Source organism: Podarcis melisellensis (assembly GCF_964234715.1).
Source record: "Podarcis melisellensis genome assembly, chromosome: 3".
In the NCBI taxonomy this organism is placed as follows: Eukaryota; Metazoa; Chordata; class Lepidosauria; order Squamata; family Lacertidae; genus Podarcis; species Podarcis melisellensis.
In genome coordinates this window covers 24470335-24497543 of record NC_138530.1, presented here as the reverse complement: position 1 = coordinate 24497543, position 27209 = coordinate 24470335, and the positions used below count along the sequence as shown (strand labels likewise).

At 37.1% G+C, this 27209-nt stretch overlaps 1 protein-coding gene across 6 annotated transcripts in view; it reads right to left on the bottom strand.

The window, feature by feature from the left end:
- The window catches only part of SYT14 (synaptotagmin 14), a gene marked incomplete at its 5' end in the record, with an annotated part of 71715 nt that overhangs the window by 41877 nt on the left and 2629 nt on the right, over window positions 1–27209 (bottom strand). For 2 of the 6 annotated variants that reach the window (XM_081903963.1, XM_081903964.1), the window contains 3 exons: window positions 6999–7217; window positions 10111–10275; window positions 24260–24307. In XM_081903963.1, the coding sequence (XP_081760089.1) occupies window positions 6999–7217; window positions 10111–10275; window positions 24260–24307 (432 nt within the window). Of the gene's footprint in view, window positions 1–6998; window positions 7218–8398; window positions 9223–10110; window positions 10276–17549; window positions 17633–24259; window positions 24308–27209 lie in introns of all 6 variants that reach the window. The other 4 variants (XM_081903962.1, XM_081903966.1, XM_081903965.1 and 1 more) reach the window with 4 other exon arrangements.

Here is a 27209-nt window from a genome sequence, read left to right as displayed (position 1 = left end):
TGACAGAGCAGTGGAGTCTGTCTAGGCTCCACTCCACTGCTCTAGGCTGTATGACAGAGCAGTGGAGTGGAGGGTGGGAACAGAAAACCTCTGGCATTCTAGATGTTGGACTCCACTTGCCATTGTCAGGGATGAAGGAAGGTATAGTAGAATCTGGTGACTGAAGTTGAGTGTGTTTCTCCCTATCTCAGAGGCAATGAGTACCATGCAGGGTCTAGTGTACTCCTTCCTCCAAAGCTGTGATTCTGCCAGTGGGTCAGATCCTATCAATCATGTTAATACTGGTGCAGTTAAGAAAATATTCCTTTCATTCCTCAAGGTGACTTCAAACAATTCAGTGTGGTTTAGGTAGAATTCTCATAGGTATAAAACTATATATATAAACTCACAATGAATAATAATCTTCCTAATTCTTTCTATTAGCTAAAAATACTATTTACTATTAAGTACTATTTTGGGATATGAGAATCTACCACAGTGGTACCTTGGGTTAAGACCTTAATTTGTTCTGGAGGTCCATTCTTAACCTGAAACTGTTCTTAATCTGAGGTACCACTTTAGCTAATGGGGCCTCCCGCTGCCGGCACCACGCAATTTTTGTTCTCATCCTGAAGCAAAGTTCTTAACCCGTGGTACTATTTCTGGGTTAGCGGAGTCTGTAACCTGAAGCATCTGTAATCTGAAGCGTCTGTAACCCAAGGTACCACTGTATATATTTTGAAAGACGGCTTTTCCATTTCTTTGGCCACCTCGTGAGATACTGTTGTCAAACTTGGAACAAGGGTTTCTGAGACTAGGGCACTGGTTTTCATTGGTGTTGGGCATCCAGCCACCATTTTGAATCAAGATGTTGGTCTGAAATGTGACTTTGGTGTGACTTCATCTGGTTTTTGGTACGATGGGTACAACTGTGCTGATTTCAAACTCAGCACAAGGGTTTCCAAGGTGGGAACTGCAGTTTTCATCAACACTGGGATACTGGCTACCAATAGGACATTGTGCATATGGGCAAATCAATCATTTCACAAACGTAGTATTGATTGGTGGGGAAAGACACACACAGTCTATACAACATTGTATCCTTTTAAATACTTTTAAGACAATCAAATCTGCTTTTCACCCTCCATTGACTCATGGAACCTTATGGAGAGACACTTTAATTTGATTGCCTTTCTTGGAACATCTAAAACGACAACCAGCATCCACTATTTTTTTTCCTTTTCTGTACAAATACTATGCTCTGTTTTCTTTGTATGGGTATGTTTGCTACTTGAAATTAAAAAACAAATTTAAAAATAATAAACTGATACAAAAAAGTAGAAGTCTGATGCTCCTGACAGGAAATAGTATGAAATGACACAATAGGAGCAGGGTTGTGAACTGCTGCTGCCCCATGCACTATAGCAGATGTGAATGCAATTCACCACATCTTGTCTTATTTTCACAATGCAAGCATATCTCCTTTATTATTTCTGTTTTTCTTTTTACATTCTGGAGAATTCTTTGAGGAGATCCTTTACTTAGCTTTAGAGTTTCAGGCTCAATGATCCAAATCAATATCCTTGCCCAAGGGAGTAATTTATTTATTTCTCATCCAGCACCAGTACATTTCTTGGTAAACAAGAAAAATAGTTCTCTATTATTTTACATATGTGTTTTATATAAAGTTACACAGATTGTTATCTATTTAAAACTTCAGTATTAAGGTTGCAGTGATATGTTTCTAAAACCTAAATATGTTTCAATATAATTTATGTTGAACGTTTAAAATGTCCCTTGAGGTCCATCACTTCTAATCTGAGATAGAAACTTTTTAAAAAAGTTCTTTAAAAGTTATACAGGCCGGTAACGCTTGTTAGCCTTCTTTATGGCCTGCTGGTTCCTGCTTTCTCAGCCACTATAGTCCTATGCCACGCAGATTTTTCTCCATCACGAATCTGATGCAACTGTGAACGTCATTCATTATGTTTTCCTGCATTCAAAGTAAATTTATTTGTGATATTGTAGTAATATTTCAAAAGTTTCTTAAACGGAAATAATTTAGAAATAGCCTAAATATGTTCATACATTTTAGGAGAATATGTACTGATGCTTCTAGTATAAGAGTCAGTTCTAACAATACCCTGACAGACAACTTGTGTTTAAATGGTCCATGTACTTCAGCACTGTTAACATTAAAGCTGCAAAGTCATGTAAGATCATGACTCCTTTTTTGTTTTGACTGAAATGCTGAGATCGTAGGTGAGTTCAGATACCTGAAGTGACATTGCACAAGCAATAGACTGATAGTGTGAGCCAATTTTTAGTGAGAGTTCCAGAAAAACATCTACTTCTGCTTCATTGACTATGCAAAAGCCTTTGACTGTGTTGACCACAGCAAACTATGGCAAGTTCTTAAAGAAATGGGAGTGCCTGATCACCTCATCTGTCTCCTGAGAAATCTCTATGTGGGACAAGAAGCTACAGTTAGAACTGGATATGGAACAACTGATTGGTTCAAAATTGGGAAAGGAGTACGGCAAGGAATTAAGATTGCCAGAAGAAATATCAACAACCTCAGATATGTAGATGACACAACCTTGATGGCAGAAAGTGAGGAGGAATTAAAGAACCTTTTAATGAGGGTGAAAGAGGAGAGCGCAAAATATGGTCTGAAGCTCAACATCAAAAAAACGAAGATCATGGCCACTGGTTCCATTAACTCCTGGCAAATAGAAGGGGAAGAAATGGACGCAGTGAGAGATTTTACTTTCTTGGGCTCCATGATCACTGCAGATGGTGACAGCAGTCACGAAATTAAAAGATGCCTGCTTCTTGGGAGAAAAGCAATGACAAACCTAGACAGCATCTTAAAAAGCAGAGACATCACCTTGCCAACAAAGGTCCGCATAGTTAAAGCTATTGCTTTCCCAGTAGTGATGTATGGAAGTGAGAGCTGGACCATAAAGAAGGCTGATCGCCAAAGAATTGATGCTTTTGAATTAAGGTGCTGAAGGAGACTCTTGAGAGATTCATGGACTGCAAGAAGATCAAACCTATCCATTCTTAAGGAAATCAGCCCTGAGTGCTCACTGGAAGGACAGATCCTGAAGCTGAGGCTCCAATACTTTGGGCACCTCATGAGAAGAGAAGACTCCCTGGAAGAGACCCTGATGTTGGGAAAGATTGAGGGCACGAGGAGAAGGGGACAAGAGAGGACGAGATGGTTGGACAGTGTTCTCGAAGCTACGAACGTGAGTTTGACCAAGCTATGGGAGGCAGTGGAAGACAGGAATGCCTGGCATGCTCTGGTCCATGGGGTCATGAAGAGTCGGACACAACTAAACAACAACAATCAAGAGGTATGTTGCTAGAACCATAAAGAGTAGGGAAGATAACAGGGATGAGAAATTCCTGGCCCTCCAGATGTTATGCTATGTTGCAACTCTCATCACCCCTGTCATTTGGCTATGCTGGCTAGGACTGGTGGGAGTTGGAGTACACAAAATATCTGGAGGCCACAGGTTCCCCTTCCCTGTCCTAGAGAGCCAGCTCCATTTCTATTAGCAAAAGTTGTCCTACTTGGTCACCTAGAGCAGGTGTCTTCAAACCTTTCAGACTAAGGATCGACATGCATTTAAGGACCCATTTCTTAACATTTTCTTAATCTTTTACCATATATTTGTATGGTGGCAGTACTCCTGTTGCAACCTTTGAATCAGGCTGCAACCCATTAGGCTGCACCCTAACGGATGAAGACCTAAGGCAATTCTGACTCACTCCTATTGAGAAAGTGACTGGCTATTTACAAGCCTAGTGCTGTGTTGCTTCCAGTAACACAAATATAAATCTTAATTTACTCTACCTGACTAACTAATACTCAGAGTAAACCTACTGAAATGAATGACACGTTAGTCATTATGAAATCAGTACATTGGTTTCAGTGTCTACTTGGAATATGACTTAGACGGATACAATCGTATGACTTCAGTTTGATTTATGCATGAATAACTACATAGAGTTGAATCAGAAATGTTTTCATTCAGTACATTGGATACTACAGAAGAAAGATCAGAGTGGTGGATTGTCAGAAGAAGGGCATGGCAGGTTGTATTGTCCCTCTGAGCCAACACTTTGATTATTATTTTAGATAGTTTCCTGGTTTCTCACCAGTATTCCTGCACTATGCCTTACACAATCTAATGTGCAAATATACCAACAGATCTAGAAAGAAGTACAAATCCCTCCCACTCACATTTACTAGACACAAAGCCTTGCTGATCACAATTCCATCAGTCTTGGATGGTTCACGTCCAGTTTTTGCAATAGTCAAGCATCCAGTAAGCAAAGAATCTTACACAGATGAGAAGGATAGGTGATAGTTATTTGCATATCAATTACTTCTAACTGCAAATTGCCATTTATTTCAATATAGCCTCTATATCATGGGTAGGCAAACGAGTAGAATGTGTCCTTTTATTTAAAATGCATCCCTGGGATATTTGTGGTGCCTGCCTGGTATTTTGACATAAGTAGAATGTGTGCTTTTATTTAAAATGCATCGCTGGGTTATTTGTGGGGCATAAGAATTCGTTCATTTTCCCTCCCCAAAATATAGTCCGGCCCTCACAAGGTCTGAGGGACAGTGGACCAGCCCCCTGCTGAAAAAGTTTGCTGACCCCGGCTCTATATAGTGAATAGGCAAGTGTGAGGGGAAGAGGAAATACTATGAAACCTTAGAGAACTTCACATGAAGCCAGAGAGGTAATGAGTAGGCATTCATCCTTGCTCTTCCAGGAATGAGCAGATCAACTCAGCAATGTCCTATTTCACTGTCTTATGAAAAATCATAAGGATTCCAGCCATAGCACCAACACTGCATCATGTCAAAATCTGCTAAAGTTGTAATAGGATCAATGATAGTCGTAACATCATTAAAGCATGCTAGGAACTTGACTGAACATAAGACAATGATCTACCTAAAAGTGAGGCTACATCAAAGGGAGATGAGGGAAGCAGTGTCTCACCATCAATCTGTAGAGAAATAACCAGGCTCTTCCCCCAATCAACTGTCAATGGGCAGCAGCCATTACATCAAGTGACAGCAGAAAGAAGCAAGTCACTCTATTGACTTGGCTGAGAGACCAGCAATTTTGGATCCCTCTTTTCCTTGAACTCTTTGTAATTAAACATCAGTGCCTGGGTTTGCTTTCCCCCCCTCTTCTATCTCAATCTATTTTTTTTATTTTTTATTGTATCTTTTAGACTGGAAGCCTGAGGACAAGGACTGTATTGTTACCTATAAGAACGTAAGACTAGGATGCTGATCATTTCCCAAAGACTCCTTTCAAGCTGACTAAAGACTTGCCACTATTCTACTATGATGAAAAATGAGCTTAAACTTATTTGCCACTTTAGAAAGGGAAGAAGTAATGCCTGCCCCCAAAGGGTCACAAAACACTTAAGTTACCTTAAGAAAAAGCAGAAGGAACTATCTCAAAGGTGGAAAGAAAAAGCATTTCGTTAACACCACCCAAACATTTTCTAATTTTTGGCAAGGCCAAAGTTGGTAAGACTCTTTGTTAGAGAAATGTGGATTTACAAAAAAATATCTTATGAAAACGCTTCATTAATTAGTAGTTGACACAATATGCCCTAACGAAGCAGGAAATATTAATTAATATAAGAAAAAGCCTTTTGGATCAGCCAGTGACCCATCTGTTCCATCCTGTTCTCACAGTGGCCAACCAAATGCCTATGGGAAGCCTGCAAGAAACACCTGAGGACAACCGCACTATCCCTGCTAGTGATTCTCAGCAACTGGCAGTCAAATACATATTTCATCCAACAGTGGATGTACAACATTATTGGTTGAGAAGCTGAGACTTTCAGATGAAAGACAAAACAAAAGACTATTCAAATAAACTTATGCCCTACTTTTATTATCTCAGAGACAGAGTATATCTCCCTTTTAACTAGTCCCCAATCCAAAATTATATGTCCATTGTTGATGATGAATCACCTGATGATGATTTCCTGACCCAAACTCTGAGCACACACCAGAATTCCACTACCTTATTAGAAGTCATCTAAGACAGAAAAGATAAGCGTCACACATGGTATGGTACCTTAGACACTCTGGGCATTCCGTTGGACATTACAGTATGGTAATGATGATGAATACATTTATGAATCATCTTCCAAGGTGATTTACAGACATTATGTGCCAACAGGTCATCAGTATTATGTGTTTCTTCCTAATTTACCCAACTAACTTTTTTCTGTCTCAGAATAGGTCCTTAAATAAACTGACACATATATGTAAAACTCTGTAAATAAATTCTGCTATGGTTACACAACTGAACCAGATCATCACCAGAGTTCTCAAAATGTGAGTCTAGCTGGTATAGAAGTCTCAGAGGATGTCTTATCTAGTATCCCAGTAAGAATGGGGCTAGAACATGTACGAATAGCTCACAACAACAGTGAGTTCTTAACAATCTCATTTATGAACAGAGTCAGTACAAACCAGGGTGACCAGATGAAAAAGAGGAGCGCACCTTTAAGACCTGCACAGAGGAGGTAAATTTGGGATGGTGTTGCTTGTATGACAAGTAACACATGCTGAAAACTCCTCCTTTACATAGCTATTAAAGGCACAGAGTCCTGTCCTTTTCATCTAGTCACCCTAAAACCACCATATACCAAAGGCAATTTATTATCAGGAAATGTTTACAAACTTTTCCATACATAACAATAAATTGTAAACTGCTATGCTTAAACGTTTCCCGTATGAATATAGGGGAAACGCTTGGAAAGCACTAAGCACTCAGAAGGTAAAAGATCAATAAAAGAAATCCAGTCTTTCCCCCTAAATCCCTAACTATTTCAGTCAGGGTTTTAGATTTTACTGGCACGTTTACAGATAATATCTTGCAACTGCTGTATCTTTATCCTATGGTGTTTTTTGATGAATGTGAAATAAGATGAAGTAAAAACTATTGTAAATAATGTCATACCTTCATCTATTGAGGCTTCACTACTGTACCCATCATACTCTGCAGACAGAGGGCTATATTTTTGTCTGGTTTCCCAAATATAGTTTTTCTGTTGTCTGTTATCGCCTGCTGGTGGCCTTGAACTTTGTGTTCTGGATAAGGCTTCGTGATATTTACCCAGTGCCTCATCTTCACTTTCAGATGATGAACCATGCTGATCTTTATTTATGTATGAGTTGTCTATTTTGGAAAAAAAGGAGGGGGGAATGATAACAGATGGCACCATAAAGGAGAGTGCTAAAATTATAATGGGTAAACATTTAACTGTTAATACATTTTTTTCCTAAACAGAAGGTAATATAGTTCACATTTTAACCCAGTTTAGGCAAGAGCTCAAACTTCACAATAAATGTACTATCCCTAACATGATTATTTTTTGTTTCTGATATTCCTGGAAATATTTATTTTAGCCTGAAATAAGCAGGCTTTTAAAGGGATGAACCAAGGTTGTTTCCTAAATACATGCCTTTTACTGCAGCCCATGGGGAAGATTTCCCCCCCCCCCCCAAGCATTTCATTTTGTTTTGTCTTCCCTCTTTGCCCTATCACCCTTAGTGGATTCAGAAAGCTCTTCTGTAACTTGATATAGGGGGTTTATCCTTCTTGTTAGATACATTTATGTCAGCATTTGTTTTCGTGTATAACTGCAAAGTTTGGGATACCTTCATGGTTTCGCTAGCAGTAGCTTTAGGTGTTCGTTTTCCTTCAATTATTAGAGATGTGAAATAGCCTATTTTATCATTTATTTATTGACTGATTTTAGAGAAAATATATTTTCAATTATATTTCAATTATATTTATTTATTTTAGATATATATATTTTAGACTTGTTGCATTACCACTTCATGATTTGTATGTTAGTTTTCTCTCTTTTAGTATTATTCCTCATGAAAAGCTATATGTAGCTTATAATATGTTAGGTTCCCAGATATTATTTCTTATAATAAAACAACATCTGCACACTATGTCCTGAAGCACCAAGTAAACAAACGCATATAAATATAGAATTCAAGAATCATGTACAAAATATTCTTGTTATCCAGTGCAATCCATTGAAAGATGTAGCAAAATTTAAGGGAACAGAAAGATTTTTTTTTTAAAAAAAAGTTGATTAATCACTATTCAAAAGTTAGTAGCATTAATCAGGAAATAAAATATGTAACCAGTTTTCAAGGAGTATGAATAAAATTAGATAAAGCAAACTTCAGAGAAAATAATATACATATCACAAAGAGTTTCTACTAAGGAGACTGTTTTAAAGATCATTATGAATGAAATCTAAAAAACAGTTGGGAAAAGAAGTATGTAGTAAAAGATCCAGGAAAGGCCACATGGATAAAGTATGATATAAGACACCTCACCTTTTTCTGGTGTCTTCTTACTACTCACTTCTTTTGAAAAACATTCTGATTGCTTAGCCTTTTCCTTTTTACTTTCTTTTGAAAGAATAGATGGTGGATTTTCTTCCTGCTTTGTTACAGACTGTCTGTGGCCATCCGAAAATGGTTTGCATTTCTTTTCTTTTACTTCATGAACCCCATGAGCTTTTTTAGACTTTAACTTCTGCAATTTTGGAGTTTGCTCTTCATTTTTTTCTGAATTCCTGGACTCAAAACTGTGCACTTCTTTGGTGTTTTTGAAGTCAAGTCCTGGTGATCTTTGTTTTGCTTTTTTATGCAAAGGGCCCTCATTTTGTTCTACTACAGCATGCAATTCTTGATTTAGTTCTTTATTAAGGGACTCATCTGTTCTGTACGTATTGCAGTTCTGCCTACTATTTTTTGGAAAGGTAACATTTTTCAAGTCTTCTTTCTCTTTATTTTCCTCTTTATCTACTATAGATTTATCTTCTTGGGCGGTAGCAGTATCATCTGTCCGAAGGCTGTTGATCATACTTGTTACCTGTTCTGTAACTGAGTCAGCTACTGTATAGCTGACATCTCCAACAGCACTGGTTAGATCATCTACAGCATTACTGAGTGTGTCAACCAGAGAAGACATAGAAGGAAGGCTCAGATTTTGTTGAAAATTTTTGAAAAATGCCATGTTTTGATTGTTAGTACATTATTGCTTTGAAAATATGTTATTCCTCAAATGCATTGCTACTGTATTTTTTCAAGTATCCTAAACACCTATCCTTTAAATTGTGGACTCTGCAGATTAGTCATTCTCTGAATTCTGTTACCTTAAAAGCAATAAATAGGAGCAAGTGTTTTCTACTACACGAAGCCAAAATCAACTGACAAAAATCTATTCTGTTTTTTATGTTGTGTTGCATGTTGTATTGAATAACATAACCAGACATTCTAAATATTATATGTAAATTGTTGAATTTACTCTACACCTGCAAAGAAAAAGTTTAAACGTATTTAAATAATATATTATAAAGACAGATATACTACATTGTTTCAAAACACTAGCATATACCCCACATTGTATCGGTTATTAAGAAACCATAAAACATAATTCTTAACATTGGACTACATTATTAACATTGTATTCACCCAGACCACAATAATTCTGTACCCATGGCCAACAGTCTGTACAAATTCTGTACAAATATAAGCATACAATCCCAGTAAAATCAACAAGTTTATGCAGTCTAAGTTCTATGTTGAACTGCGGTCATGGAATATAATTCAGTTCAAATATGATTATTGTGTGTCCCTCTAACTTTTAATGAATTATACACTGCAAATAAAACAGGTTCGTCCTACCACTTTTGAGATTCAGAAATATCTAAGATTTTGTCCCTCATAATTGAGAAAATATGGTTTCCTGGTATATAAAAGCTGTGATCTAATTATTCTTATTAAGCATATTTGGGAAATATAAAACCATTTGTTTCTTTCCACTATCTAAAATGTCAACCCCTTACACAACGTTCAACAGACCCCAAAGCTATTAAATTCTGACTAAGCACTACAGATGGATTAGTAAAAGTATTTTGGACTATATAAGATATTTATTTTATTCAAGTCAAACTTTTATGCCTACATAACATTATTCATATGATATTACACCAGGGGTTTGCTGTCTTTCAAAGCCATAGACCATAGAATTTGATACTTACAAAGTTTGTCCTGTGAATTCTTTCTGGCATTGTATCGTGAATTGAGGTCTGGAAAACCTCCAACATTCTCAAAACACATCTTCTTGTTAATATATAGAAAAAGAATCAACAACAGGATAATAAACAGTCCAACTGCTGACAGAAATCCAACTGCCTCAGGAGATACTAGAAAAAACACAAACAATGACCAGAATGGAAAGCCAACACATTTCATTAAACTAGATTGTTAGTAAATCACACCCAGACCCAAGCTTCCATGCAAGTACATAATAGGGAGAAGATGAAACAAGAGGCCTAGTTTCATATTCCCCTTCATTCAAGTGGTTGCATGGGCACACTGCCTTTTCAGTGGTGGTAACAAGTCTGTAGAACTCCATACCCAGGGAAGTTGCTTTGCTTTTTTTGTTAGTTTTTAGGCATCAGGCCAAGATGGTTTTATTTTAGGCTCAACATAGTTCATAGAATAGAATTCAACTGCTGGCGCTTTGAATGTTTTATTTAACTCTTTTACCTTGTTTCATTTATTTGCCATTTAAGTTATATACTAACATTTATTATATTATCATATTGTTTATATATTTTCCTTGTAGAGTTAAAAGAATAAAATAAAAACCCTTAATAAATAAATATTAATTGCCATCATTTTCATTACAATATAATTTTTCAGGCTACTTTCAATCAAGTCATCAGTCACAGATCTACTGTCAAGACCAATGTGTGTATATGGTCTTTAAGCAGAGGCTTGACAACCATATGTCAGGAGTGCTCTGATGGTGTTTCCTGCTTGGCAGGGGGTTGGATTCGATGGCCCTTGTGGTCTCTTCCAACTCTATGATTCTATGATTCTATATCCCTGTCCTGCCAACTGTGAATTCTACATGGCTTTGCTGAATATGACAGAAATTTTATGTCTACTTTTATGAATTGTGTTTACTTTTGTATTTCATAAAAGCAATGTGGCCCATTAATGAACATAAATCAAAGTTTAAAATCACATCCTTTTGGAGTATAACCAGGATTTTATTTTATTTTTTGGCTGCAAATAAACAGTTACCACACATGGAGATCTATGTGGAACCTGTCATTGTGAATGAATTCAACACATGCTTTCTCATGTCCACTACAGATATATAGTAAAATCTTTGACTTGGTCAGGTAACAAATTGACAGCCATGTTTAATGTGTTGATTGGATCCCACACCTGTCAGTAATCTGGACCTGGTTTTGAAGCCACTGCTTTCTCACTCTAGCTTCCTGTTCTCTTTGCTTGCCTCCAGATTGACTAGTGGCCATCCAACACCCTCTGAAGATCTAACATTTAGTCTTCCAAGGGTCTAGAAACACAATTCTAATTTTACCGTATGAAGTTTCATTAAGGATTAGTGCTTGTAGTACAGAGCAACCACTGTAGAGGGATTTGCATGCATTTTTGTATGTCTGCAAGTCTGTGACTGCAAGAGACGGCGAATCTGGGGTGGCCACACCGACTTGAGTACTTCCACATTCACTTTAGCTATGCCTGCCACTGGCATGCAGCCCTGTTTTCATCTCTAAATTGTTAACAATGCCTTGCTTTAAGTGCTGCATCAAATTTATGAAAAATACTTGCTGTTTCAATAGACTTTTTATCAACTTGTGGCCAATGCCTTCAAGCATGCAGTGTTTCATTTGCCCCCATTTACTTTGACGGACTATAATGCCACAGCACAGAAATAATCAATTAAAACAACAACATCATCATGTGAACAGCACTGAAAGATCACAGAACAATTGAAATCAAACCCTTTTATTGCAAAAGGGTACATATTTCATAATCTTTGGAGTCTGTTAGAACCCAAATGCATAAAATAGTTATTAGGGTTTTTAAAAAATAAAAGTCAAAATGTAAGCGATTAACTACATATTCTTGTATTTGTGACTAGCCCCATTTTATTGCAGAAGTTACTCCTGCCTGTATAGTTCTTCTGCAAGGGCACTGTCCCAATAGGACAGTTTTTTCGGCCACAAAGCATAGCTGGTTTGCTTATTCGCTTAATGTTAAATTTAGTGTTTAATATGATAATATCAATTATAGATCTAAGGTCATTTTCTGAGGTTAAGAGAATACAGCAATTAATACCTTACGAAAGAATGATACCTTAGCTTCAGCTAGACTAATTAATTATTTATTCATCTACCTTAACACCAAATGCAAGTATTTGGAATTATCTATCTTGTATCAATTTGCATACATGAACCCATCTTTAGGACTATAAGCAGCCTGATTTTATCACATGTGAAAGACATGACTATTCTGATAGTTTTCTTAAACCTGTAACCAGTATTTCTTTAACCCCATGAGGGATTATGTACAGTACAGTATACTATGCTGTTTGCATTCCACTGTTTAACATTAAGCATTTAATTCTCTTAAATTAATTATTAAGCACAATTATTTTATGGACAGATAGTAATAGTAACTCTCATAAAATCAAATATAAGGAATGTAACACAATTATGCAGAGAATGCACTCCATTAAAAATATTGCTAAAGTTATATCCTAATTAATGACCCACAATAATATTAATTGCTTCTTGAAAAGTATTACAACTTTCAAAGTACAACAGATTTTGTAAAGACTATCCTAGAACTGTTTTTATGAGGCTGAACAGTTTTATTCAACATAGCAGATGCACAATGACAAAAAGAATGTAAGTTCTATCTAATGAACTAAAGTAGTTCAAGGAGCATTATTATATTTCAATACCAGGTGAAAGAAATTCACTGAAATTAATATTGTAATGTACTGTAAATACTAGCAATGAATTCAAAGGTTATAAATTACACTAACAAAATTAGTATTTGGCAGCTTACCATAAATTAAATGTCATTATATTAGGACTTTTGTTTTCTATGTCACAAAAATCAACATATGTTGTATATTTAAATTTGTTTTTATCTCTTTCCAAAAGTAATTTCAAACATACTGGAAAAGTATTTTTGAAGAGTAGCAGTATCACAAGCATTAAACCAAAACAAATAACTTTAATTTTAAGGAAGGGTAATTGCTTTTTAAAAGCATTTATAAACTTATTTTTTTACTTACATAAAGCGTTGACTGTTCAATTGCTCCAATAGTGTATGAAACTATATATTTATCTTACTGCATGTCAAGACAGTTTAATTATTAATGTGGTCAATGGAATAGTATCTGCCTTGTGTACAAGCCAAACTGGTACTTGATCTGAAACCCCATGATGGTCAATGAACATACTCTTATTTTTAAAAACACAATTCAATGGGTTGTATTCAAAGTAGCGCTAAGGGGAGTGTTCCATTAGAGCAAGGATTTCTCCTTGCACAAGGGAATGTTCACCCTCTCACCTGCGTGTTCCCTAAATCTGTTTTGGGGGTTACCCCAGAACTCGAGAGCAGATTTGGGAATGGCATGGGATGTAAGGAGGAGTTAAGTCCCTTTGCACAAATGGAACTCATTCTGCTTGTGGAATTATTTAGTTGAATACTGCTTAGTATTAAACGTTATGCTGTTTTTACAGTGTTAAGGTATCAAATACAGTACTGGTATTTAATTTGTATAATAATTAATTCACTATAACTACTGTAAATACATTTCTTTCACAATAGTATAGAATTAAAAAAGTTTAAAATAGGCATATAACAAAGGAGTACTAAAAAGTTCTTATCTTAGCTGCTTCTAAAGATCCTCATTAAACAAAGGGTATTTAACCAACCTTTGCTCCATTTACCCACTGGATACATGCCGCAATAAAAAAACAAAGTCACTATTGGCAATACAGTGGTACCTCTGGTTAAGTACTTAATTCGTTCCAGAGATCCGTTCTTAACCTGAAACTGTTCTTAACCTGAAGCACCACTTTAGCTAATGGGGCCTCCTGCTGCCGCCGGGCCGCCGGAGCACGATTTCTGTTCTTATCCTGAAGCACTATTTTTGGGTTAGCGAAGTGTATAACCTGAAGCATATGTAACCTGAAGCGCATGTAACTTGACACTGTAAAACGTATGTAAAACGCACTGTATGTAAAACGTACACTGTATGTGTACCTCTTTATTTGCTTTCTTGGCTTAATAGGCTAGTGACCATTTAAGACAGAGGCAGAATCATTATCTGCCATAATGTTATCCCAGAGACCAGCCCCAGTGTTAAAGGGGTAGCACTGATATCACTGAAACTATGGCACAAGAAAGCAGTCCGTTTCAATGGAAGAGGCATATTCCTAGAAGCTAATGTTACTTGCTCACAGCAAGCAGACAAACAGAAGTCCACAGCAGAGATGTGCAAGTGGGCCACTGCCTTAACTGATTCAGAAATAAACCAAGGCTCAGAAAATATTCCTCCTTCTAGTCTGCCCTCTTTGGTCCCCAAAGAACCCTCCCCATCAACTCCCCACTTCAGCTCCTTTCTCTTCTTTTTATGAAGTCCTTAACTGACCAGGCAGTGGTGACAGCAGGTGAAGGCAAATAAGCCAGCTATCCTAGTATGCTGGCTTACTGACACACTGTATATCAGCCCACACCTCAACCTGTGAGAGATGAGTATGGGGCTACTACAATTTCTGCAGCCTTCTGAGCTCGTGGGTAATCTGGGCTTCTACATTTAAAACACATGTTTAAAAACACATGTTTAAAAACATGGCAAGGAGATCTTCTTTATGACAACCATAGTTTAGTAGTTCACATTAGCAGTGACATCCACTGTCCCATATAAAAAATAAAGTTTTTAATAATTAAAAACTTCAGATTATTGTCAATTAATACTGCTCACTTTAAAAAGACTATTCCCAAATTCTTACAAGTATTAGTTCTGAGACAGCAGGTGAAAACTCCAAACATTACACTGCAATTGTAATTTCAGTGTACACAGAGCCAAAAGTATTTTTCACTTCTGTGCTCACACAGGCTCAGGGAACCAGATGCGAAAATCTATTAAATATAATTTGCAATGAAAAATAGGCTTTATCTGGTTAACTCATCCTCAGAACAGCCATCCCAGAATCAACAGAAATAAGCTTGTCTTTACTAACTTAAGTTCACTGATCTAAATGGTTTCTATGATGGCCAAAAACAACCCATATAGAGTACAGTGGTACCTCAGGTTAAGTACTTAATTCGTTCCAGAGGTCTGTTCTTAACCTGAAACTGTTCTTAACCTGAGGTACCACTTTAGCTAATGGGGCCTCCCGCTGCTGCCACCACGCAATTTCTGTTCTCATCCTGAAGCAAAGTTCTTAACCCGAGATAATATTTCTGGGTTAGCGGAGTCTGTAACCTGAAGCATATGTAACCTGAAGCGTATGTAACCCGAGGTACCACTGTGTTATTTTGAACAGTATTCATTAGACCATGGTTTTCATGGGAATTTTTTAAACGTATTTCATAAATTAGCCATTAGATGGCACTATAGGTCAACTAGATTACAAAGTGCAAAACCTACACTTTGAATGTTCTGTTCCCACTAAATAAATACCACAGATAGTAACTTTGATTGCTTACTCAAATATTGGGTAGAATCCAGATACAGCTCAACATATTTAAATCCTATTAATTTCAAAGGGAGGGAACTGAACAAGTGCTTAACTCCAACTGAAATGAACAGGCCTTCAAAGTGCTTCATTTAAGATGGATCATACTTTCCTGTTTTATGAAGATAAACATAATTTTAGATTTATAAAAAGTAATGAGCACTGACCCATGCAACAAGCTCATCTAATGGCTCATCATTTCTAAATTTAGAATTTGTCCTTTTTTGTTATTATTATCCTTATTTATGATCAATGGATTACAATAAATAGTAAATTATCTCTCTAGAAATCAGCAAGCTGATGCAATTACATGAATTTATTGTATTTATTTTAGTGAGATGCAAGTGCACATAATTGCATCACATAAATTAAGTAAAATAACTTTAATGACAGATTGATTACGTCCAACCTAAATCTCTAGCTAAACAAATAAACTGTGACCACAAGACAATGAAAATTTTTAAAGAAACATTTAATTGCTACTGCTTAACCACAGAACCCTGGGGAATGGAATACCTGCATTGAGCAGGATCAGCCATGCTCTACATTATTCAACATCTCTAAGGTATTCGTCTGATGCATTCTAGATTACATTCAGCCTCATTCATAACTCAGGACCAATTTATATGTAACCAACCACTGAAATGTGAGAGAGGTTCTGCATAGATGACTCACATGCCACACCAGTAGTGTCTATTTCTAGGAACCACATGGGACAGTTTGATTATATGATTACACCTACATCAACACCACAATACTAGTGCTAGAGTGAGAAGTAACCACATTATCCACTGATTTCAGAAGACTCCTGTAAACAAATTTTACTTGTATTCAATGTGACCCAATGAAGCAATTCCCTTACCACATTAGCAGGACAAATTACAGGTTTTATGAAAATAGCCGCAAAATGGAAGCAAATAAGCCACACCACAAATTATGACAGGCTTAAAGGGATCCTCCAAGTTGAAATGCTGTTACAGTGGTACCTTGGTTGTCAAACGGCTTGGTTGTCAAACATATCAGCTCCCGAATACCGCAAACCCGGAAGTGAGTATTCCAGTTTGCAAACATTTTTTGCAAGCTGAACATCCAACGCAGCTTCCGTAGCTTCCAGTTGGGTGCAGGAAGCTCCTGCAGCCAATCGGAAGCCGCACCTTGGTTTTCAATCCGTTTCGGGAGTCAAATGGACTCCCAGAACGGATTAAGTTCAACAACCAAGGTACTACTGTACTAAAGTGTCTCTGACATATTCCTTAACCTTCAAGAAAGGAGCAAGCTTTTTTTCCACTGTTGAACTTTTTATATATTGAGCTCCGTGTAGTTCAATGCTTTCAAAAACATTACCCTCAAATTTTGCTGAAGCACTAAATATTGTAATTATTCATTATATTTCCAAAAACAGAATTTTTATATTATAGTTATACACACATTGGTCCTCTTTGCACATAAGACACAGATCATTCCAAATCTGATCCTGCTCTAGTACAAACAAAAGCAATAAACCGTTATCCCTGGCTTAGCATTACATCCAACCCAAAGACTGCGGTTTGTTTTTCTTGAACAAGTCATGTTCAGAAAGCCAAAAAAATTTTGGTTTTAGATTGTAATTCATGTGAAGCAAATCAAACCACAGTTGCTAGCTCAGACATAACTCTAATCCAGGGACTGTGGTTTGTTGCTCCTATTTGTACTAGGGAAACAGCAGGTTTACTGCAATATTCCGATACAGTCAATATCTAACTTACTTTACGCTATATAATTTTGTTTTCACAGAAAAGATTTTATCCATAGTTTAAAACTAAGAAATCCTAGTCATCTTTACTCTTTTAATATATCTGAACCACAAATTCAATGGGAAATGTTGATTACTTTGCTTTTTTTCTTTTGAGACATGTTACCTATGTCAAAGCTGCTTGTCTCGTTCTCTACCATCCTTCGCACTTTCATGTGCTCTAACTACACCCAGCAGATGGTCTATAAACTAGATGAAAAGGGGGAGGGGAAGAAATTAAATTACTTTTTTGCTTCAAAGTCCATAAGTTTAACAAAGATTTAGACAAAAATTAGCCCTTTTTGTAATATAAAATTTGAGTCCACCAAGCAATTAAGACTTAATATACATTTTGAAATATGTATTATAAAGTATATGATATAGTGATGGGATAAAAACTAAAAATATAATTCAATGAAAATAAATTAGGAGTTCATATTATTTTTTAAAATTAATAAGGTTACTGTTAAATAAACACAAAACAAGCGGAAGTCTGAATTTACAGCACAATCTTATGCATTTTTACCTCAAAGTAAGTTTTATTGTATTCATTGAGGCTTACTTCGGCTAAGTGTGCACCGCCTTCACGCAGCACAATTCTCTACATGTCTACTCAGTTCTGAGTAAACCCACTGATTTCCTTGGTATTGGCTTACTGGTGAGAGTTACAGGATTGTGGTTATAATCATTTTCTCTAGTCCATATAAAATTCATTTGATGTACACAAACTATAAAGTAAGGCTTTTTAGGCTTGGAGAAGGGGGAGAGGAAGGGAACACTGAGAGGGTGTAAGCGCCAATTTAAAGAATGGTCTATTTCAGGAAGGAACTGTGCCAGTGGTGCAGCTAGGTAATTTTAGACCCTGAACTTAGTGGTCTTATTGGGAGGAAGGGCATTATGCACTCATATATGTTACTTCAGTTATGATGTCATCGAGTTCGGTGGGACTTACTCCCAGGTAAGTTGGTCTAAGACCCAAGTGGACCCACAATAATTTGCCAGAGGTGGCATGTATATTTAGCTCTTCCGCACGTACAAGGAGGAAACACATGGGGAGCGGTCACTGCATGAGCCTTACCAAATTTTCTCCCACTTCTGAATCACCACCTCAGAAGGAACAGCAGCTATTCCAGCCCTAACTAGCACATAGTCATGGCAATAACTAGTACACAAATCTGACCTCTTTTAACCCCTTAATTATAGCTGCCTCCAAGCCGTATTCCAGGTGCACTGATCCCCATTTTTTTTAATTCTGTAACCTCAAACTTTCTATGGGCATGGCTGATCTGCTGAAGAGTTTAGATCAAGGACAGCTAGCCATTATGATTACACTGGACCTTACAGCTGCATCCCATCAGAAATGACTGAACATGAACTGTCTCTTCAAGATGAGCCAACTTGAATAAAATATACCTACAAAATTTATATCCACAAGATGAGATTGAATCACTAATGAAGAACAATTATGTGTTGTTCCAAAGAGATTTAAATGTGCTCCTCTATGTGCTGTTCTACACCCATGTGATTCAGTAGCAGACACTTAAGAGTGCCATAGGTAAACATAATGTATCTCTTACCTATGGCACTTAAGAGTGCCATAGGTAAACATAATGTATCTCTTACCCCTTTGCATCATAGTACTTTTTTCTCTGACCTGGAGAAATCCTGAATATGGCCTGCTGGGAAGACTGGTGGGGAATGTATGAAGGGTGAAATATGAGGGTCTGAAGGGCACAATATTAATGTCCTCAATTTCTTTTGCATCGACAAGTTCAGATCAAGGAATTTAGGGTCAAGGGTCAAGGATCAAGGAAGTGGGTCGTCATCATCTTCAAAATTTGAATACTGAGTTTCAGATTGATGTGCTAATTGTGATTTTATTTGTCCTGTGGTGGTTTTGCCCCAATGGTCCCTAGTGGTCACAAAGCTCAGTTTCTGCCATTTCCTCCTATATGGGCCTCCAGTAATGCCGCTTTGTCACTAAATTGTTCATAACAGAATAGCATAGTTACTTACTGCTCTAAGCAACTGTGATCAGATTGTATCTGTCCTACATTCCTTACATTTAGTGCCTTTAGATTGGAAGGTAATTTAAAATTGTATTGCTAGTTTTCAAAGCCTTGGCAACTTAAAAATTAGCAGATTCTAATGGTATCCCATCCACGAGTTCTTTAAAAAGACAAATGTGAAATTGCTGATCTTGAAATAAAATCAGTCTCCATACTTGAGAACTGGAAAGCGCCCAGTATAATAACTTTTTTTTAAAGGATGTGGGGGTGCCAAAAAATTACACACTTGTTAGCTTAAAGTATATTCTAAATACACTGAAAGTATTCCTAAAGATAAAATTACCAAGTGCTGAGAGGAACAAGTTTTGCTGGAAAAATCTCATGTGCTTTCTGCAGAAATAAGTCTGCCTCACTATTCTGTTCAGAGTTCCTTGACAGTGACAACAAGCACATTTTATCCTTCTGCTTTCGAAAAGTGTTTGACTAATTCCTTCACCAAAGTAAACTTAGAAGCTAGTGGATAAGAGGTCAGAGCACAAATGGATAGTTTTCACAATGAGGGAGGTAAGGAACTGTATTGGAACAAGAACTTTTTAAATTATTCATTAATTATCTGGTGCTAGGCATAAGCAATAAGATGGTAGTTTGCTGATGACACCAAATTATTCAGAATTGTAAAAAAAAGCAAAAAAAAACTCCAAAAAGAGCTCTCCTAACTGGTTGAACAGGCAATAAAAAGGCAAAATTATCTTACCCACTCAAATGCTTCAACAAGTGCCATCTAATGATGAAAACCTCACTGTAGTTTCTGGTAACTGCTAAAAACATTTTTGCTTAGGTAAACCTACTAGACATATTACATCTAGTTATTACATCTAGTTGTTGTAAAACTACAGACTTTTACTTATATTTTGATACATCTTACTCTGCCTACTGTTTTTATTGGTGTTTTAATGAATTTTTGTATTGCTTTATGTAAAACTTAAAAACAAAAGAGGTTTTTGTTGTTTAAATGGGAGGGAAACTTGTTAAATAAATAACATAAAGTGTGTTTCAGTGTAAGTAACAGCAAAGTGATACATTTCATTGTAAAAAAGTCCTAACTTTACAAGGCAACTTTGGAGTCTGAGCTGGGACTGACCAACAAATAACTCGAGGTTGTGGTGGATAGCTCAATGAAAACAACTGACCAGGATGCTGCAGCTGTGAAAAAAGTAAATCCCATGATAGCTATTATTAGGGAAGGAATCAAAAATAAAACTTCCAGCAACACATAATTAAAATACAAATATATGGTGTGTCCAAGCTTTGAAGTACAGTACAATGTACAGTGGTACCTTGGTTCTCAAATGCCTTGGTTCCCCAATGCCGAAAACCCAGAAGCAAGTGTTCTGGTTTTCTAACGTTTTTCAGAAGCAAAACATCCAATGTGGCTGTTGGCTATTTTTTCCGAGGGGTCTGCACCAATCAGAAGCTGTGCCTTGGTTTTCAAACATTTTGGAAGTCAAACAGACTTCCGGAGCAGATTAAGTTTGGAGCTTTTGTTTTTGCTATTCATTTTGTGTTTTTTGTTTTTGAGGCTTATTCAGTTAATTTGTTTTTGTGACTGTGTGGAACCCAATTCAGCTACTTATTGGTTGATTGTTTGACTGTGGAAATGGATAAAAGTACCCCATCCAAACAATGACTATCATCAGTGCAGGTAAGGAGAAAAAATAATTTTAATTTTTATCATCTACAATACTGTCTTATTTATTTTATAGTACAGTACATTGATACTGTGTGCTGCTCTGGTTTGCCAGAAGCGGCTTAGTCATGCTGGCCACATGACCCGGAAGCTGTACGCCGCTCCCTCAGCCAATAAAGTGAAATGAGCACCACAACCCCAGAGTCATCCGCGACTGTACCTAATGGTCAGGGGTCCCTTTACCTTTACCTTACAATGATCATTGCTTTCATTTTATGAACCAATAGTCTCATTAGATAGTAAAATTCATGTTAAATTGCTGTTTGAGGGGTTGTTTTTAAAAGTCTGGAACAGGTGAATCCGTTTTGCATTACTTTCTATGGGAAAGCGAGCCTTGGTTTTGGAAGACTTTGGTTTTGGAACAGACTTCTGGAATGGATTAAATTTGAGAACCAAGGTACCACTGTAGTGTTCTGGGCATACCATCTCAAAAAGTTATGTAGGACTAGGGGCGGGCGAGGAGAGATTAAAAAGGGGGTAACCAAAATTTTCAAGTGGGTAGAGCAATTCCCAGTTTATGCCATAAGGTTACAACTGTGTTTTGGGGTTGGTTTGTTTGTTTGTTTGTTTGTTTGTTTGTTTTAAGAGCATTTTAGCAGGGACATGACAGACATGAAAGGTTAGAAGTGTGACCCTACTTTCATTTGTTAAGATACTTTGGAGGATATGGCATTTTTGCGATTAATACATAACAAAATTAGTTCTGTATTTATGTATAGTTGTGTTTTTATTCTATGTTGGAAGCTGTCCAGAGTGGTTGGGGCAACTCAGTCAGATGGGCAGGATAGAAATATTATTATTATTATTATTATTATTATTATTATTATTATTATTATTATTATTACTACTACTACTTCTTCTTCTTTAAGAGTTGTCTAATAAACAATATGTCATATGGAAATGAGTGGACAAAGCTACACTATGCAACATTTTTAAGCTGGAAATCACCAGACAATATTTCAGTTGATTGTTACCAATGGAAATTCAATCTACCATAGCCAAGTACCTATCTAGTTTCATTGGGTTATATAATCTTGATTTATTAAAGAGCTAGTAAATGGCTTTCCAAACACAAGCATTATGATAATAACAGACTAAAGGAAAAAAACGTATCTAGTTTCATACCTTCTAAAAAACAAACTGGTGATGACAAAGTTATTTTGCTAATGCTTAAAATATTTATTTAACCATTTTACTTCCTATTCTCAATGCTCAAGGCAACTTACAACAATGATAAAAATATGTTTCCTCACATCCATTCACTCTTAATTATTTAAACAGGGGCAGGAGTGCCTGGAATAGTTTCAAAATTCTCTCTATATCCCACAGGTTTTTGAAATTTAGGCCTCTTTGCAGATTAGCTTTACCCCTTTCAAGTGTCAAGGTGGAGATAGACCAACAAAAGGAACAATGTTTCCAGTGCAGTGGAGCATTTGGTTATCTCTACAAAACATTTTGCAAAACAGCCCCCAAAAGCACACTTCCGTTGCTAAGAAAAACAGAAAACTACAAGGCCTGAACCTGAGATAGACATAAGATACCATCTGAATGCTTGTGGCCCACATATAGTATCATGGTGTAAATTAATTAGCAGCCAAGGTGTATAAGGAAGGGTTCACTCCTAATAAATTCCTCTTTGCAAAGTTTTGTGATGATTCCATGTTTGTCTGATACTACTCTGACATAGCACTTTGGTGCTGAGATAAACCTATATTTATTCAGGCATTTATGGGATGTTACTATGCTGCTCTTACTGATATGCCAGACTTATATTCAAATTGTTAGCTGTAAAATGTATTACACCAAAATCAATCATGTATTTTGAATAGGTTATATTTTCCAAGTACTTTAATTTAAACTTGAAAGGAGAATGGGCTTACTGAATACGTATGTACTTGGACTTTTTAAATGTAAACCACTTTGAGATCTATTGACAGTAAGCGGTCTATAAATGGCTTAAATAAGTAAAATAAATAACTTTCAGTACAATTAAGATTTGACACATATAGCCTATAGCCTGGATCCAAAGAACCACACAACTATGGCTGTGCATTAAAATAAACTTTTGACTTGCGTTTCTGGAACGGCAATTTTCCATGCTGCATTGCAAGCCTCTTTTGAAACTGAAAATTTCAAATGCAGATTGTGATACTGAATGGGAGTTTGGCATGCAAGAAGAAGAAGAAAAGAATAAAATAATTTCCACTGGACAACTTTAGTGCTTTGGCATGCTTAAAAGAGCTTAATTAAGGTTCCATTTATTCATTGAGATTCCTGCATTGCAGAAGGTTGGACTAGATTACCCTACAATTCATAATATTATTTTATTATTCTATCACATTTGTATTATGTCCTTCCTTAAAGAGAGGTGTGACAAACAGTCCATCTCTGGACGAGGTCTTGCCTTTCAATTCTTTTGAAATGGCCCACCAGTCATCTTTCACCCAAATTTTTGCCAGCAGCACTTCACACTGAAGGAGATTTGAACCAAGGTCTTCCCAGGCCAAATCTAAGATTCTGTCCACTATACTACAGTGGCTATACAAATTGCTGTGTAGCAAGCATTTCTCACATGAAGACAGCAGGAGATAAGTCGGCCTGAAATAGGCTTTACTACATGCAAAAATATAGAAATGATTCTTAAGCACAACTAGATCGAATTTGAATCAACTTCCTGGAAATCTGATTGCAGAGTAAAGGAACAACCACTGCATCCATAGTCCTAACACTCATGGCAGTAACAAAAGAGTAAGAGACAGGACAATTGGGCCCAATTCAGACCTGATTGCTATGCCACCTACCAGCTAGCCCAACAGCTATGTCCAATGCTGACATACAACAGTTGTGAGGCAGCAGATCTTGGGCCAGCTCAGCATCAGCCTCTTCACAACCTTGGAATGCCCCATTCCAGGGCTGTGTGCTGCCCCCGCTGGTGGGGACATTCAGCAGCCAGTGGGAGACCAGCTGAGCTGAGGAGAGCTGAACATAAAGGTCTGGATGCTCTTTCCTTAACTCTTCTAGGCTGTTCCCCTATTTTAAAAAATGTTTACTTAATTAAAAGTATTCAAAGAAGTTGCTTACCTTTTCTAATGCAAATTAGTTCATGTACGCCACAGGGTCTTTCACCACCTGTCCATAGAAAGAGAGTTAAGTGGGGAAACGATACAATATATTTCAGTATTCATAAACTTATCTTAGGCCGGCTTAATAATCATCCAATGGTATTTTTAATTATTTGAAAGACCTTCAAACTTACTTACAGTATCAAATGGGGGTTATTAGTTTCTTATTCTATCCTCTATAGACAACAGTAGATTCAAAATATCCAAATTATAATTATAACTCATATTGGAGCAATTTACCTTGGTACTTAAGTATGTAAGCTTTGAAGTTATACAGAGTACTTTACTGGACAGAATGAAACTTCAAGCTAATGAAAATAAGTTGTTCCCCAGAGCAAGTAACCCAATCAAAAGCCATCTGTACATTTACAATACTTAAGTGTCCAAAAATGTTGGCTTGGCTTACTAGCCAGGCTTACTAGTGCCTGTCACCAGTCACTTCCCATTTCTTGAGATGCAGGGTCATCTCACATTTTGGCAGCATATGGGTAAGATAAGAAACAGCAGCAGTCTTTCTTATGCTGATGGGAAGGGACTCCTGCTATTTCTTACCTGCTTAAAAATTGCAATGGAAAATGAGCCTTTGGGCTGCTGTGTGTCCCTGGCAAGTAGATTTGTGGATACCTGTAATACCTATGCAAGACTATATTGCTAGGAGTTTGTGGTGTTGAGATATGTGCCAGAACCTTCTAATCCCTGGATCCACCAAGTGTTAAAAACTAACCAAGCCAAGTTAGATGTCTGATGAGGTGATTAAGGAGCTTGGTGTGAGATAGCAAATGGGTGGGGGGCCCTCACTCAAGAGACAAGCCAGAGTTTGGAAGAGAGTTGAGAGGGCAGGGATGTGATCTAGAAATAAAGCAACAAGCTGGAGAGATAGGCAGAGATACATTTGAGAGCAATGTTTGATTTCTATTTGAATCTAAGGCTTCGGCTATGGGAGAAACAAGATCCTTTGGGGGTATTAATGCTGGGAACCCCTACATTGTAGGCTCGGGTTGTATATACAGTGGTACCTTGGTTTACAACCATAATCTGTGCCAGAGGTCCGTTTGTAAACCAAAACAGGTTGTAACCCAATGCGTGCTTTCGCCAATGGGGCCTCCAAAATTTGTTCGTAATCCAAAAAGATGGGTTGTAATCCAAAAAAAAGGTTGCAAACTGGGACACGCACTTACGGATTTGACATGTTTGTACTGTAATCCAAAACGTATGCAAACCAAGGTACCACTGTATGTGCCAATGAACCATATATCATAAAGACACCACAGTCTCCACTGTGCCTCATTTCCAAAAGGAAACATAAACCCTGGGAAAGTGCCCAGAACCCCTGGAATATTGCACAGCTTGGAGACTGGGGTGGCATGCAACAATATTATACTATCCTCAGTCCCACCAGTCAGGTTTATTCATTAAGTCTTTAGCAGCCAGAGATTCAACAATATTTCAAGAAATTGTGTAAGAAAGTTTTTTCACTGTATGTAAAGTAAATCCCTTCATCCATGTATGGTGAAAGAACCTACAGCATATACTTCTGAATTTCTGAATTTCAGAGACTGGGGTAGTTATATTTACAGTATCTCACTATTTCCACTACTATTCAATCAAATTTGCACCAAGGACCTTTTTTTTTTATTGCTCTGGATTATGACAAGCATAATTACAAAACCACACCAAGGTTAAGCAGCAATATTATGCTGCTAAAAGCAGTACTGACCCAGGCAATTATGCTGGGTTATAGAGGGTGTGGGACTTGCTCTCACTGGACCAACTGCATCCTTTTGGATTGTAAGGGAGATAGCACAAGAGCCACAAACAAAATGCCTTTCCAATAACTTTGGAAGGAAGACCTGCAAAAGCTCTGTGCCTGAAGGCACTCACATCACAGCGATTGCTTGGCAGATAACAGCAACCCCAGGGCTAACAAAACATATCCCTCAATGAAAACTATGTGTAACTCGCCCTCCAAAGATGGGGGGGGGGGAATGAAGTGAAAAACAAGAAAAAATGAGATTTCAACCAGCAAACACTGACAATAAAACAGAAAGCAACATGGAGACAGAACACCAGAGAAAAAGATTTAGAAGCAACAGAAGGTGAAAGGAAAGACAAACCCCAAAACACCCATAGCAACTCGAAAGTATTTCTGACAGAACTCTTCAGAGCTTAGGCCAGACCCAACCTAATCAAAGCTCTGGTCTGGAGGGCAGGATGGCTCCTCCCTACAAGGGAGAGGCAGAAGACTTACAAGGACCCAGCCTATTCCACAATGAAGGAGTTACCATCCCATGTGTTAGGAATGTATCCCAGCATCATCTGGCAAACAATGCTTTAAAAAGCTTAACTATAGTTTGACATGATGTCCAAAATGATGAACCATATTTTGTAAAGCAGAATCGCAATCCATGTTTTGAATTGACGGACCATAGTAACAACCACTGCTCCACCTGCAGAGGCTACTGTACCATGAAAACAGGAGTAAAAGTGCCAAGAGGAACTCTTAAGTCTCAGTTCAGGCATAGAATGGTTGGGCTCAGGGACTCAGAAGGGCCCATCACTGATATTTCTCTTATATTCTACATAACAAAATTAACATCTAGAACCATTCACTACCATTACAGGATCTTCTCAACACTTTAAGAATGCATTTTCCATTTAGGAGTTTTAACAAATATCCTATCTCTAGTAACTGGCTCTGAAAAGTGCACTTTTATGAAGGCAAGATGTATATCAATAAAAAGCAACAACAAAACACCCAATAATATTAAGTGTTAGGCACCTCTGGAAGAAGATGCAGGATATAAATTTAACAGATAATATATGTGTTCTCTTGTTATTAAATGTGGTGAACTGGAAAAAATAATTAAAAAGTTTCAGATATAAGACATATTCAGATATTTGCATGATAA